The sequence below is a fragment of the Taeniopygia guttata genome, chromosome 2 (genome assembly GCF_048771995.1).
Source record: "Taeniopygia guttata chromosome 2, bTaeGut7.mat, whole genome shotgun sequence".
NCBI lineage: Eukaryota > Metazoa > Chordata > Aves > Passeriformes > Estrildidae > Taeniopygia > Taeniopygia guttata.
The window spans coordinates 140456574-140472619 of record NC_133026.1 but is presented as its reverse complement, the minus strand read 5'-3'; the positions used below and the strand labels follow the sequence as shown (position 1 = coordinate 140472619).

Sequence of the window (16046 nt, the reverse complement as noted above, 5' to 3'; positions counted from 1 at the left end):
GTGGCCTTTTCCAGGGTTGCAGAACTGCTGTTGGGAGACATTGATGTAACATAGAGATAGAAGGGCCCAAAATTTCTAAAGGAATAGGGTGAACATCCAGAGGTCCCCATTTGTGCCTGGCTTTGCAGTATGCCTGAGGCTGTCCCTGGCCAGCTTTGCTCGAAGCGCATCACATCACTTTGGTCAAAGAGCTGGCTTGAATCCTGAGCCCATCAAATGTATGCTGCTGGCCGTGGGGAAAAGGGCACCTCACTTTTGAGGGCTTCTGGCTTTGTGCAGATTTTGTATTGACCTTTGACCTTGCTAACAGATGGCAGAATAAATTGATGGCGGATGTATTTTTATATGAGCAGATTGTACTACAGAAAGTACATGCTTGTCTCAAAATATTTTTTCTTGAAGTGTGCCTTGGCAGAGAGATTACTGAGGTCGGTACTTATCCTGCCTCAAGCATTTGAGGTACACCCAGTTTAGAAACAGGTCAGTGTTTCACACTGACAAAGCCTGGTAGCATTGAAGTTTTTTGAAATGTGTCCAGTGCAACTCTGTTAACAACACCTTAAGCAAAGGTGCATTTTCAATAGTCAACAGCTACATTTGGCTAAGAAGCACCTGTCCATGTCACTCTGTGGAGGTGACTCCAGACAGGGAACAGGTTGAAGGAAGGGGGTGCCCTCTTGGAAAACAGTTTCTGCTGAAAAGTCTCTTCACCATTTTTTTTGCAAACTGATTTCTTTAGATGTTGTTTATTATTCCTTTTGCAAAAGGCAGTCAAACTACAAAGGAAGCTGTATTATACCATGTTCTCCATCCACTTCAGGTTTAAAGTGGAGTCCTCACATACTTGGTTGTAGGTAGAAAAAAGTGTCCATGGGGGTCTGCTCCCTCTTCCTCCCATTGTGACTGCTGATTGGACTTGCAAGAGCTGCCTCTAGTAAGGGGCAAGTCATTGGATGGGTAATTGCTGGTGCTGATTTATACCTGTTTTCTCTTAAGTCACAGTCTTAAGTGCTTTAAAATAGTATTAGGTTTACTTTTGGTTTCATAGCAGATAACTTGCCGTGTCTTTCTTTGTAGCTCAATACATTTTTTTGTTGATGCATGCCTAAATCTCCCCTTAGCTCACCTGAATTTTAGCAGTCTTGGTATAATGCTTTGTTAACAGATAAACTGGAGCTCCTTTGATGTGATTCTGTTCCTACTAATCTTACTCAGGAGTCTGTCACAGGATTTTTTTTTTTGTGCTGCCCACCTCTGCTGCCATAGGGTTTTGCCATATTTTCGATACAGGAAAATAATGCATGCCCTGTGAGTACTGGTGGTTTATCCTGGGTTGACAACTTAGGTACCTTTTTCTTCTTTATTATCATCTGACCTGCAAGCCATTCATTTCATAGCCTTTTTATCCTGTTGGGAATGCCAGATTAATGAGACTAACTGCTTACTTTGGACAGATTTTTTTTCTTAACCAGAGAAATACTCCTTACATCAAGGCCCAATTATACCGTCCTTACTCCCATTTCAAAAAACAGTTCTCTAAAAGGGGGCTACCTTTTTAATTGAATCATTTATTTTACCTACTTTAAACAAACTGTTAAAAAAATCTAGGCTAATGCCTATTGCGAGCAGTTGTATCTGAAATGGACTGCAGCTGGACAGATGAAATGTGGCAATTATTTCTGTGGAAGGCATGCCCTTGAGTTCACTCAGGATGAGTGGCAGTGCTGCTGCAGAAGAGGAATTCAGAGATGCTCGTGGCCCGTGCAAGTGCTGCATTGCAGTTCCTGCCAGCATACGTCACAAGCAGACACTCAGCAGCCCAAGGGCTCGTCGGGAGCCTGGGGAGAGCGTGGCTTTGGTGCCATGTAACAACAGATCTCATGGTCTGTGTTTTCTGTGCTTCTTGGTGCATATCTTGTGCCTTCTGTGCAGGGAAGCCTCTATCAACAGCTCTCTGTTCTCCTTAATGCAGTGTAAAAAGCTGTGAGTGCTTATCCATTTACAGCAGTTGGGTTGGAGGGCTTTTTAGCCTCATTTTTTAATATATGTTTAGAGACTTACTCATGTCATACTGTGATTACAGCATTGCACCATTTGAACCTGTCTGTTTTAATTAGCAGTTGGCATTGCCCTATTTATAGATAGATGGAAAAAAACACAAGCTAGCCAGTTTGCAGTGCAGAGTGTATTTTCTTCTGTTGGCAAGTAGTTTGTGTCCATTTTTCCATAGCTAGACTGGCTTGGCAACCTGCAGATGTTGCAGGCATTGGGTACTGATGCTTGAAATAGAAATGGACTCTGAAGAGAATGTAGGGTGGGGTGGAATAAATCAGAAACTGCTGTTGCATTGGAAGTCTATTAAGACTGATGATACGACACGCTTACCAGAGCATAACTGCAGAAGTTGACCACATGAAAAATGAGCACATTAAAAAAAATATTTTAAATCTTGCTTCTGTCGCATTATTAAGGTTTCTTTTCACTTTGGCATGTTGTGGTAAAAAAACTAGTTACCAGTTACCAAGTGTTTGGCTGTCCAGCATGGTTAAGTTGGTTGGTGGGTATTTGTGCAATCAGAAGAAACAGATTGATTCTTTCTGGAACAAGTTGTGTCTAGTCTATAAATAATGTGAAAAGTATATGTGTTTTTCTTTTTAACTGCAACTTTAAATGTGCAAAAGTTTTGGCCTGCGTTGATGCTGCAATGCCCAGGAGACTGTCAAGAAACCAGAACAGCACTGTGTTAATAAACACTGGGTGTTAGCTGCTCCTCAGGAACTGTCTGCTGATGCACTTTACTCTGGGGAAAACATTTTGAGTCACCTTTGCCCTCTTCAAGAAGCTCTCCTTAAATAAAACCATAAATTACTTCTCAGTGCACATGCTAAATACAGGCACAGGAGTGTTGTTGAGCAGCTCACATGGATGTTGGTGGGTACAAAATGACAAATGCTTTGCTCTGTAGAGCATTTGCTTGCAAGGATTTCAACACAGTTGTGTTGCAGCCTGGGCTTTGCACAGCCTGTGGGCTTGTGGTAGGGTACACACCATTGTCTTGAAAAACACTGCTCATAAGTCAGTGCTTTAAAGCTTTACTCCCTACCCATGAGGGGAAGGCAGGCAGTTCAGTAACTCCCTCTTTCCTGCATACCTTTTCAGATCAGCTACATTCTTACACTGCAGCCTGTATTTTCCACTGTCTTGGGAGATTTCAACCTTTTGGTCTAGGACTGAGCTGACCACACTGGTTGCAGCAGGTGGATTTGAGTCAAGCTTACACTTGGTGATTTGGGACTAAAGCCCAAGAGCAAAAGCTTCCAAAACCTGGGGTTCTCACTTTGGTTAGCAGACTAAAATGTCGTCATCTCTGTTGGCTCTTGGTGTTACAAACCGCATTTGAGACCACATGGCAGGAGTTGAGTGATCCAAGACTTCTCTCAGCATGTCCAGCACAGTAATACAAATGTGGGTTTCCTCAGACACGCTGTGACTGTGCACGTTTGTGTGTGTAATTTCTGAATGACCTGTCCTCAGGCTGACTGTCTTTGGGAGAAGAGCTGGTGGAATTTATCCTGCTTCACATGGCTGAGCAGGATGCAAGTAAGAGGAAACCTTTCGTGTAGCAATATCATATTGAAATATTGGAATGCAGGTTAGATGGTGCTAAATCAGGGTAGTCTCTGGGGGAGCACAGTTAATAAATTCTAAATAGGAGGTGACCCTTTCTGAGCACTTTCTCTGCACTTGTAATTTATATGCTAGTCCTGTGCATTACAGTGCTTAAAGCCTAGGTCAGAAATCCTCCATTCAAATTTGGCACCTACTCTTGTCTTTAATGGCCAAATTAATAGCTGTAGGGCACAGCCAGCTGTTCTGTAGGTGCAGGCTGATGAGGTCGGTTACAAGAACAAGGGAGCATCAGAGCGTGCGAGGAGTTGTGAGGTTTAGATGGATTTCCTGCATTACCAGAGATGTCAAATGACCAGATGAATGTTTCTCTGCTGAAATCAACTTAATTGTAAAGCACTGTTCATTTTTTTATTTTTTGAGAAACCTGAAAAAATTAAGCAAGGTAGCAATTGGGTTGACTGCTTTTTGTAGGTAAACTTCAATTGGTTTTGTGTAATTTTCAAAATGCCACAGACTTTATTTTTTCATAGGCTGGGTTGTGACAGTCCTGGTTTGTGTACTTATAGTGGGTGTTCACATTCCTTTGATATCAAAGCTTTTACTTGCATAAAACAAATAAACACTTTCCACATATATTTGCTGTGTTATGTTGACAAAGCAGTACCAGGGGTGCTTGGAAAACTGTATGTTTGAACTGCTGAGACAGTGGACTCTGGATTTGAGGTAAGGAAAATAATTTTCACAGAGGCACTAATCAGCAACTGGAAGAGAAACCCAGGAATCTCCACCCTTAGAAACACTCAAAAGCTGGACTGGACAGATTCCCAGGAACTTCATGAAAGTTGCCCCTGCTTTTAGTGGGCAGTGAGCAGACCAGACAGCCTCCCAAGGTCACTCCCAGTCTTGTCTCTCTGGTTTTTGCTGAGTGAGATACTGAAAGGAAGGACTAATAACCAAATCAGTGTTTGGAGGGTTACAGGGACTTTGCTTCTCTGGAAAGACAGGCATCCCCTAGGAGGAGTGTTGGTATAGGTTTACATGATACTGCTAAAGCCTTAGCAGCACTCTGTATGTGGGTTGCAGCCTTGTTTAAAGCTGCCCAGCCCCAGCTGGTCTAGTCATCAAGGACTGTAAGATGAGCAGGACTTGGATAGAATAGTAATAGTATTCTAAATGTTTGTCCTGTGTGGAGTGTAAGGTGTGAACACACTCCTGCTCCTCTCCCTGGGGCCTGTTCAGTGAGAGAGGGTTCTAAAGGTGTTCTGCACTGCAGTGAGAGAATGGATAAAGTGTTGGAAAAGAATGGGTTCTGCTCCTCTTTCAAGGTTTAAATTTCAGGATTTGCAAAGCCATGTTCTTAATTATTCGTTGCTTCTCTTCTGCCTTTTGATTTCTAGTCTTTCTCATTGATTCACGTCCTGACTTTCTGAAGCTTCTTGCGGTTGCTCTCACTACTAAAGGTGATGGAGTGATATTTCAGAGCTTGGCCTTCCTGCCCAGCTCTTACAGACCTGGTGTGTGGGTCACAGCAGGCAAGTCCAGCCAGATCAGGTGCATCTGCTGTCCCAGGGGTCGAGGTGTGTTCACTACAGTACAGCAGAGCTTGTTTGCAAGAGGAAATGCAGTTATTGTGCTCTCACAGCAGAGCGTGTCCTTGGTGTTGGTGTGCCAGTCAGCGCTGCTGAGTGTCTGCTGCCCACTGTGCTGCTCATGCTGCACACCAGGGCAGCTTCATTTGAGCTTTTCTGCAAGATGTGCCTTTTTGTGACTCAGAGAATCTTAAGTTTTTCTCCTGCTGCACTCTTCATGGTTTAAGCAGGCACACTTTAAATGCAGCCTGACAGCATAGATTATTTGGAAGGATTCACGGGATAAACAGGAGTTGCCTGCAGAGCATGTGAATCTGTTCATTCAAAGCAGCCAAAGATCTAGTAAGCCCAGCTCTGTGCTTGTAAGATGTCTCACTTCTGCATGCAGCCTTCTGTGAACTTCACTTGCTGCTTACAAGGAGAAAATGCACTTTTTTTCTAAATTCAAAAGTTCAGAGTTTGCTGTGTTTTTAAGAACATGTGTTTACTGAGTTTCAGGCCAAAAGCACAAAGATCTCCAGTTTCTCTGCTTGGAGATGGCTGAGATGGCTGTCCTCATTTCACTTTCTGTAACAGGTGGAATATATCTCTTTTTTAAGCCGGATTCACTCTTGTGTGTCAAATTCCTTTGTACTGCAGGCTCAAACAGCCAGCTGGTGTCAAACCCATGTGGTGACATTCTCCTTTGCCTTTGTGAAAATTCATTATATGTTAGTAAGGCTGAGGAAGCTGAAGTGGGATGCAGCCAAATTTAAAATAAAAGCAGCCTATCAGTGAGGACAAAACTGGTTAACTGTTTGAGAGCTGACCTGATAAACAGCACAACTGTCTTTATACCAGGCAATATGAGCTTTGAGGCAATTTGGATAACTAAACACTAGCGCACTGGATTCCTGCTACCCTCTTGCTATCTGCCACTTTATTAAAGAGGAGTACATGTTCTCCATGTGCCTGCTGCAGAGTCTCCTCTTGGGGCTTAGAGGAGAAACCTGCAAAGTCAGTGTGTTTTTAATATCTTCTACCAAGCCATGTTGAAATGAGCTTGGAGTCATGATAAATAAATCAGTGGGGATGAAGTTGAATAATGGGTATTTGAATATATATTTGAGATTATTTTTAAATGGCCTTTGGGGCACACAGAGCAGCTGCCTTGAGAAAGTGCCAAAAAGAGAATGTATGGCCTTTTGAAGCACCACCATACCCCACGTATGGATGAGTTGCAGTTAGAGATTATTAACCCTGAGCAAAGGCATGAGGTTGCCCCGGGAGAGGAAACCATGTCCCTGAATACTTGGGGCAGGGACAGAGCTTTCCCTTGCAGCCAGGGCCTGAGATGTTGCACTCAGTGCTTAGGTGTGCATTGAGCTTTTTGATGGGTTGATGATTATTTTATCTCTGTGTAACTAGCTGAAAAATAATAGACATTCTCCAGAATGTCTTGAACTGATAATTTCTTAAGGTGGTTTGAATGATTTTTACCTCCCTTTGTACCCTCATGATCTTTACCTTAGTTCACTAAGGAAGTGTGCTCTGCTGGAAGAAGTGACAGCATGTAAAAATAGCACTGCCTTATTTTGCAGATCTGCTTGCTGTGGGGTTTCAGTTAGATCTGCTGACTTGAATTTAAAAATAAATTCTTCTGCTTTTTGCACCTGCTTGTCTTGGCGGTGCTTGATCTTGTGCTTCAGAGGCAGCAGCCATTTGGTGGTAGCTGAAATCCTTGCTGGATTGGGATCAGCAGCACAGGTGGTTGGGAGACCTGAGTTAAGGGGCTTTTGGGGCCAGAGGTGTTTGTGAGGCCAGTAACTAAATGTAAAGAGGAGAAAGGCCCTTGCAGGCTTTTTAGAGCCTCTGTGGGAGTTGTCAGTTCAAAATACGCAGTATGTGTTTTGCCAAGCATGCAGTGGAATTGCAGTTGGTGTTCCAAGCCATTTGCTGTAAGTGTATTATCCCTTCCCCTCACTGAATATTGCTGTAATCTAATCAGATTACATCGCAGTTCATCTCTGGGCCCGGCACAGTGAAGAGCTGTACTTCAAAAGAACATAAGCATCTTGAGTTACTGCCTTCTTCTCACATTGGGCTGACATTAAATGTCCATTTAGAGCCAGATTCATGGAGCTATGGAGATTCAATGAGTCTGGCTATCTAAATAGGCCTGAACCACATCTCCATCTTTCACTGCCTGGAGCATGAGTGGAGTGTGGTCCTCCGTGCAGCGAGTGTCCCTGGCTGGTGGAGCTGGCCTTGACCTGCCCTTTGGCTGGCAGCTCGGCTCCAGCGTTCTGCACAGGTGTGAGGGTTACTCCAGCTAAGTGCACAGGCTTGGTTTGGTGTTCTTCAACTTCAGGAATTGTTTTCCTTACGGAGTTTTTTTATTAGCCTGTTCTGGTTTTTGTTGAGAGCACCAGCTTGGTAACTTGTGTTGCCTGCTTTCCTTGAGCCATTGATGGGTGCAGCAGCTGGAGCAAAGCAGTTGGATCTGCTCAGATTAAGACTGTAAGGTTTACTGAGCTGTGCATAGACTGTTTCTGGAAATACATTTTGCTATAAATCTGAAAAGAAATAGGGAGAGGTATGGGCAATATTAGTGGACAGTTTGATTGTGAATACAGATATTTAGCAGACCCTATATGTTTTCACTACTGAAACTATTTGTATTCTAAAGAATAAAATACAAGTAATGGAAGACACTATTGTGGCATTTGCTCTTTTAAACAAATGTGATTTTAATCATGCTTTGGTTTTGTGGCATTAAAAACCTGATGCAGAATTCTAGGTTCATAAAAATGAAAAAATGAACAACAGACACCTGTGAGGAGGGATGGATATTAATTCTTGCAAGAAATCACCAAAAGCAAAATTCTCTGTGCTGGCAACACCATTTCTGAAAGGGAGAGGAGGAGGGAGCAAGCCAGCTTGCCCTCCTGACACAAACACCTCAAACTTGAGCATTTTGTTCCTGGGAAACACTTCTGCCTGAACTTCTCTTCTGTTGCTCTCTGACAGGATGTCATGGTTCAGTGATGCATTTTGTGTCTCCTTACAAATTCATGAATCAGTGACAGACTTAGCTTCTCAGAAATTGAACTGATGCATCCTACGATAACTTAAACCTTGCCAAAGCGCTTTTATCCACCTGTGTGTGTGACATCCTCTTTCAGAGCAGAGGCCCACAGGTGAACTTTGCATGCACTGAAGGCTTACTAAACCCAAAGTGTCCAGAGATCATAGCAGGGCTGGTTCCTGACCATGTTTATGTGTTGGATGGACTGTGAAGTGACCTCTGTGTGTGAACTTCTCACCCTGCTTCTTTAAGGGCAGTGCTTGTGTTGACTCCCATGGGGTGCTAAGCTAGAACTGCTAAAGTAAGCAAAAATGTTGCTCACTGAAGGAATAAGCAAGCTCAGAAGAAATCACAAGAGCTTTCTTGCATATTCTTTAACAAAGTGACTGGAACATGGTCACAGTCTGGTCACAGTCTGTTACAAGGATTTCTGAAAGCTGGTGGTTACCAGGGCAGGCTGTGGGCTAGGGGTGGCTCAGGTTTCCTGCTCCTTTGGCTTCTTTGTTGCTTTAACTAACTGCCACTCGTCTCAACTCCTTTGTCATCTAAGATCAATGACAATGCAATTAGCAATCCTGCTGGTCCCATCCATGAACAAAGGCTAGTTTCTTCTGCAAATGAGAAAATAAGCCATCCCCTGCATTTTCCTCTCAGCTGGACTGTGTGGGGTTCTGGCAAATGTGACAGAGGCCTTCATCACAGGCCTCTGTAAATAATGTTTCCCAAGTAATTTGCCCGAAAGGGCACTTGACCAAACATTGTAAGCAATCTGTTCCTTTGCAGTGACAACTGCAGAGGTGCAGTATATGACAATGGCCTGCCAGAGCTGTTTTATTAAATTCGGTTAATCTAAAATTCATAGGTGAGTTTGACCTTGAATGTGGATTTGTTGATCCAGTCTTCACTGAGAGATATCTAAATTAAATTTAAAAAAAAAGCTTCAGGAATTTTTTTTTCTAATTTTGAGCAGCAGCTATCAGAGACTTTACCAAGCACTGCTCAGAAAGACTCACAGCTGTAGGAATAACAGTGTCCTGTTTTCTTTTCCTGCCATGTGGATGCTGAACATCATCTGTCTGTCAGCAAATTTTGATGTGTTTTTCCAACTTGCAAGCCTTACCTGGAGACTGTTGACATCCTGAACACAGAGAGCTGCCATAGTTCCACTTTCAGGTTTCTGTCCCAGTAGTAATACCTGTGCTAGTCAGTTTTAAGCAAAAGCTGCCCTTTTTTCTCTGTTTGCTCTAACACCCTGGAACTGATCCCATCATCCTTGAGTTTCATGAAAGCATCCATATAAAAAGTTCAGCAAGATCAAGATCTGTGCCCCATGTAATCAGTGATGGAAACTGCTTGCTCTTCTAACAGTGTGAGTTTAGATAAGGGTTGAGTAAATGGCCATTAGCCTAAAATGTCCTACTGTTAGTCATTTGTCATAGCCTCCATGTCAGAACTACTTTAATAATCCAGCCTCCATTCTGCTCCTGCTTTAATCTTTACTCAGAAATGGATTCTGATAACTTCAAAATTACAAAAATATTACAGCCCTTTTTTATCATTCTCTCCCTTTTGGGAAAGAAGGAAGTGGCTGGAACATTTGGACTATGGCCTTGAAGATAAAGGTGTGCTTGTTAGTAAGTTGGAACCTTAAAGGCACTTCCTGAAAGGCAGCATCTTCTGAGGCTGCTGGAATTGCTCAGGAGTGAAGTGAGAAGAGGAAGATAAGAGGTTGATTGTAGCGAGTTGTTTGGAGTATATACAGGCTATGCAGTTGTACAGCTGCACATTTCATCAAATAATCATTTCCTTGATATATGATCATGATGAAATACAAATAGAATGACTCCCATAAAACAATTGAGTCTCTTTCCTACAATCTCTCCCTGTTGTCTCTCTGTGATGTTGAATGACAATCAAGCATCGAAAGAAATCATTTATGCCTTTTGTAGTGGACTCATTGTGGTGTTGTGGTCCACAGACATCTGTTTAATTATGTCACGTGAAAAAAGTTGGTGGTCTTTTCCAGGCTTAGGCTGGAAAGGGAAAAGCAGGGAAAGTGAGAGTGAAAACATGTTTTGCCTTGCAGAGTTGCCTTTTACTTATGAGAAGTAAGGCTGATGTTATCACCCACTTTCTAATCAAATTTGACAGGAGCATTTTGTTAAGCCACTTTCTCTGAGTGGGAATACTGATGAATACAGCTCTCATCTCCGGTTTCCAAGTATTACTTTACACTGTTCCCAGGCATTGTTTGCCTTACTGGATGAATTATTGTAGTATGGCAGAGAAGCAGATGATTCACGGCCTCATTTCTAAACTGAGAGCCCAAAGCACAGCAGTTTGACCTGTAGAGCTGCAGGGCAGTGAATGGAGCCCACGTTACCCACCCGACATACTCGTGGTTTGGTGAAAGGCTTGCTAGTGTGGCCTCAGCATTTCTCTTCGTGAAATCACAGCTGCTGGAGGATGTCATTACTTTCTTCAGGGACCTTCTTATGAGTGGAGATGGACACTGCATTTGGTGTATTTCTGACACACTTCTGTCAGATGCTCTTTTTGCCATCACATCTGTGGGTTGCTAGCACTGAAAAAGAAGTTATCTCCACTGGTCTTCTGTCTGCCTGGCTCATGGTTCCATCCTGGAGTCAGTAGGCAGTTGGTCACGTATGGAGCAGGTTTTGAAAAGATAAACCATAAATTAATTTGGAACCTGAAACAGGTCTTTTGTGACTGGCATTGCCCCACATTGCACTGCAATAACCTCGTTCCGAGATTTTGATTGCTCGGGTGCATAGCCAGTGCCAGGACTTGCACACGTGTTAATGCTGCTTGTGAGGTCCATCCCTGTGTGCAGGGTGCACATGTTGGCTGCCTGCTCTGGCTGTGAGTAAACTACTCATCAATCTGTAATTTATATAAAGCATAGCGAGTCTTGTTCACTGCAACTGATACTGGATAAAAGAAACAAATCCAAATTACCATCCCTTGTTACATTGAGGTATTTTCAAACCACTGCAGTGGTACAAAATGGTTCTTTTCTGCCAGTTTGTGTAGCTAGCTGATCCCAGACCTTTGGAGACAGGAGCATCAGTGCAGTTCTGCTGGTGGGAACCAGCCCTACAGCTGGCTGAAAGCTGAGATGAGCCCTTTGCACTGCGGGTGTTCTGGAGGAACAGCTGAATACATTGGTGATGGCCGTGGTCCTCCAGCTCAATAAATCAAGGGGTGGTGAGAGGCTTGTGTTTAATTTTCTTTACTTTCTCAGGAAGGATTTGTATTCTTGACAGCTAATATAATTTGGAACAGGGAAGTAAAGCTCTGTTTAACTCCAGTGCTGTTGGAGTCAGTTGTTCATACGCTGAGGAGAAGCAGTGGGATTCAGGTGTGGGACAAGATGGGCTGGTACTGTCCTTTGTTCAGTCTGGTGACCCTTGCCAGCCCTGACCCACTCCCTGCACCCCTCTCTCGGTCCATGCTGACCAAGCAGAGCTGGCTCAGCTCTCCCAAGCTTTTCAGCAGCACCCCTCATTCTTCTTCCCACCCAGAATCCTCAACCCATCTTCAGCAACACCTTGTTTCCAGAAGGGACATCAAAGATTTCTCAGAATCATTTCTTTTCCTTTCAGTTCATCAGATTGGTCTTCATTCACAGAATAAAATTAACACCTCATCCTTTGATGTTCTTGTAAACATGTATGGATAACATGAAGTTTCAAAAGTTGGAAAGAACCAGTAGCCCACTCATCACCAGCCAGTTATGTTTGAGTTTTTTCCATGGACAAACCTCTTTATTCCAGGCTTAATTTATTTTGTTGCGGTTTCTTTTGATTTTTTTTTTTTTTTACTCTGAACTTCGTTTGGCTGTTCTGCTGACCTTGCCCATCCATCTGTATTATGTGTTGAGGGGATATATTTGTACTTTGGTTGATTGTGTTTAACTTAGAATTCTGTTACCTTGGAATTTAATGTTAATATTAACTGACCCTTGTTTCCTAGCCTCCCCAAACACACAGTTTCCTTTTTATTGTTCTGATACGACCCTTCTTTTTTTGGTACAACAGGTATAGGAAAGCAGTGCCACTTAACCATTGATGGTCCTTAATATTTCAGTATTTCAGTGAGTTTTCATCCTTAAAAACCTACTTATTGCTTCAACTTGCTGCTGGTAGCCAGGCAAATTTTTGGTTCATTTCTTCTTCTCTGCCGTTGCAGTTGTGTACCATATAGCCTCTGAAATAAAATTACTTTTATTTGGCAATGGATCCAGAGAAAAATGCCCGTGTTTTGGGTGCACTCTTTTTGGGTGCTGTCCCCTTTTTCCACTTGCTTCCTCTCTGTTACATCTCTCTCCATCTTCTATATTGCTTTTTTGAGTTACTGGAGTGTCTTCTTCAAGTGCAGCATCACTGGAAGAGATGGGTACAGATCCAGCCTGGAGTCTGTGAGCTTTTCCCACCTGTATGCAAGGAGGCTACAGCTCTTTAATGTTACCAAATAATAGTTTCAAAAGCTCTGTATAAAAACATGATTAATCAGTGACAAAGGACTTCATGTTTATCATTTTGAACAATATAAAATAGCCACAATTTGTTCCAGTTACGTAGTGTCTTTGTTCCAGAGCCATTTCGTGGGCACAGGATTTAATTCTGCAAGAATGCGGGAAGATGGTGACTTGATTCCAGGTTTAAAAAAAATCAAAATTATCAAACATGTTAACGTTTTTTAGGGAGATTTTTTTTTAACTTGAGTCAATACTATTTTTAACGCCTAGGGAAGATTTTACTCTATGATACAAGTCTTAGGTTATTTTAATAATCAAATAAGACTTCTAAAGAGATGCTGATATATTCAGTCTTCCAGAGTGTACTATAGCTGGGAAGCAGTTCGTAAGGGGGTTGATGTTTGTGTTCTGAAATAGTAGATTTGCAAATGGGAACTAAACAAGTACCAACACTAAGGGAAACAAAGTTATGTCGCGGTTGAATGGGCTGATTGGAGCTGGTGCTGCGGGGTGCAGCGGGGCTGGAAGGGGAGCAGCGGGAGCCGGGCAGGATCGGGAGCAGGGCAGGATCGGGAGCAGCGGGAGCCGGGCAGGATCGGGAGCAGCCGGGCAGGCTCAGGAGCCGGGCAGGATCGGGAGCCGGGCAGGATCGGGAGCCGGGCAGGATCGGGAGCAGCCGGAGCAGCGGGAGCAGGGCAGGCTCGGGAGCCGGTCAGGATCGGGAGCAGGGCAGGATCGGGAGCCGGGCTGGATCGGGAGCAGCCGGAGCAGAGGGAGCCGGGCAGGATCGGGAGCAGGGCAGGCTCGGGAGCCGGGCAGGATCGGGAGCAGCCGGGCAGGATCGGGAGCAGCCGGGCAGGATCGGGAGCCGGGCAGGATCGGGAGCAGCCGGGCAGGATCGGGAGCAGGGCAGGATCGGGAGCCGGGCAGGCTCGGGAGCCGGGCAGGACCGGGAGCCGGGCAGGACCGGGAGCAGCGGGAGCCGGGCAGCAGCGGGAGCAGGGCAGGATCGGGAGCCGGGCAGGATCGGGAGCAGCGGGCGGAGCCCTCGGCCCAGCGGGGATCTTGTCCCGCCTGGCCAACGGCGCCACCTGCTGGCGGTGCCCGGAGCGCGCCGGGAGCCGGGCCGGGCCCTGCGGCGGCCGAGCCCTTTGAGCTTTGGGGTAAAGAACCCAGGGACAGGAAAATTGCATCGAATCCCATAGGTCTGCTTCTCAAACGTGGAAATAATTTGTTCACAGATGTCCACTCCCGTGACAGCTGTGCTGCTTGGCTTTTGGTATCTCAAACCCTTTTCTTTCAAGTCTTCTGCTGTGGGGTTGAGCCTCATGGCACAGAAGGTGCCTGGAAGAACTGTGTTGTAATTGTGTTTGGTTGCTCGGTTCTGGTCTCTAGGTGAACAGGAATTAATCTCTTCCTGGGGTGGCAGTTACCACTGAGATCTGCCCCGTTAATAACCTAATTGATTATACACATTATTAATCTGTTTTACATTGCTCTGGAAGAGTTGGCACCCCCCTCGTGGTTGTTATGCCTCTACACCACAGGCAGGAATCTCATCAGGGGTCTCACCTGCCTTTTGGTTTTTGTTTTTCAGGTGGTACCAGAGAGATTGGGTCTGCTCTCACCAGGATGTGTATGAGACACAGAAGTATAGAGTCCAAACTCAGGCAGTTCTCAAGGTGAGTGGCTCCATACCTGGTCCAGCACTGGAGGTTTCTCTTTCATGTGCTGCTGGGGAATATCTGAAGCTGTTCATCAGCATTGGCTTCTCAGCTGACCTCTGCCCATGTCACTGAGAGCAGCAGTTGTTTTCTCCCTGCAGCACATTAGGTGCTGTGAACATGCTGGGTTTCACTGCACATTTATGGGGCTGGGCCAGTTCACCTCGAATCACCTCTAAATGCTATAAATTCCCACTGTCAGTCCCTGTTGCTCAGTGCTGAGCAGGCAGCTGCTGATGTGACCAACTGACCTGTCTTTGTTTCAGGACTTTAAGCTTTGTCACTAGATTTTAAACAGGCAGCAGCAGCAAGTGTTGTGCTGCTTCCTTAGCTTACTGCAAAGCCCAAATAGCTTGTGGCCAAGACACAAACCTTCAGCAGAGCAATATAGGAAATGCAAATTCTCTCATCCTGTTTTTGCAGTTGAAGTTGGACTGCAGAGGTAATGAGAGAGCATTAACTCGTGCAGCCTGGGCTGTACAAAAACAATCTACTTCAATAGTTAGTAGTAGTTTGTCTGTGTGCCTTTTTGAACCAGACTTAAAAGTTACACATGACCTTAGTTGAACAAAAATGGTGCTTCACCATTTGCCTGATGACCTGCTATGTTTTTTTCCCTTTTCCCTCCATCCTTGAAAGTGTTCAAAGCCAGGTTGGATGGTATAAGCAGCTTGGTCTGGTGGAAAGTGTCTTTGGCCATGGCAGGGTGGTTGGAAGCAGATGACCTTGTCCCTTCCAATCCAAGACATTCTATGATTATTCTGTGATTACTTTAAAATAAAGCTATTTATGAAATTGGCCATGAGAATACAATTTTAGCCTCCAGTTACCACAGAGTTAGCTGTTTAAATGGTTTGATACCAATCTCAGTAACTAGTGGAGCATTAGTGGTACTGTATCAAGGACTCCACCAGTGTGAGGTGAGGCACATCACTGGGCACGATATTGTTCTCTTGTACAGCTGCTCTGTCTTTTTGTGTATACACATGTGCTATTTATAATCTCCATGGCTGCATGAACCTTTCTGGTCTCCAGAGTTTTCATTTAAATTGTGTGACAGTTGAGTAGGATCTGTTTACTCTGAACTGTTTCGGGTCACTCCTCTGCTTTGCTCTCTGTTTCTCACTGTCCAGAGCTTTTGTAATTCTGGTTATTTTGTGATGTGGATTTTTTTTTAATCTGCTTTTTTCTTTTGCTTTCTCTAGTGTAAACATTTAAATATTTTTATCTTCTGATAGTCACATTGTGACATTGGTAGCTGTCACAGCAAAAAGTAAAAATACTCCACTATTGACCTTGGCTCTCTCTGTAAGAATAAGGGCATCTGCAGGATTTGATTGCTCTTTGTGTTTTTCCAACAAAATTAGTGCTTTAATTGACTGTCTGATAAACCCACTTCAAGAACAGATGGAAGAGTGGAAGAAAGTGGCCAATCAGCTGGATAAAGACCATGCAAAAGGTAGTTACAGAGGAAGAATTCTTTAATAGGAGTAAGATTGTAATATCAGTTTTGCTTCCTCTTTTCATGTTTGTAC

The 16046-nt window shown here is 44.1% G+C and overlaps 1 protein-coding gene across 15 annotated transcripts in view; it reads left to right on the top strand.

Moving 5' to 3' along the window:
• Nucleotides 1–16046, top strand: part of MTSS1 (MTSS I-BAR domain containing 1) — a 126796-nt gene that overhangs the window by 77646 nt on the left and 33104 nt on the right. For all 15 annotated transcript variants that reach the window (XM_030266671.4, XM_072924993.1, XM_072924994.1 and 12 more), the window contains 2 exons: nt 14385–14469; nt 15879–15970. In XM_030266671.4, coding sequence (XP_030122531.4) covers nt 14385–14469; nt 15879–15970 — 177 coding nt within the window. The remainder of the gene's footprint in view (nt 1–14384; nt 14470–15878; nt 15971–16046) is intronic.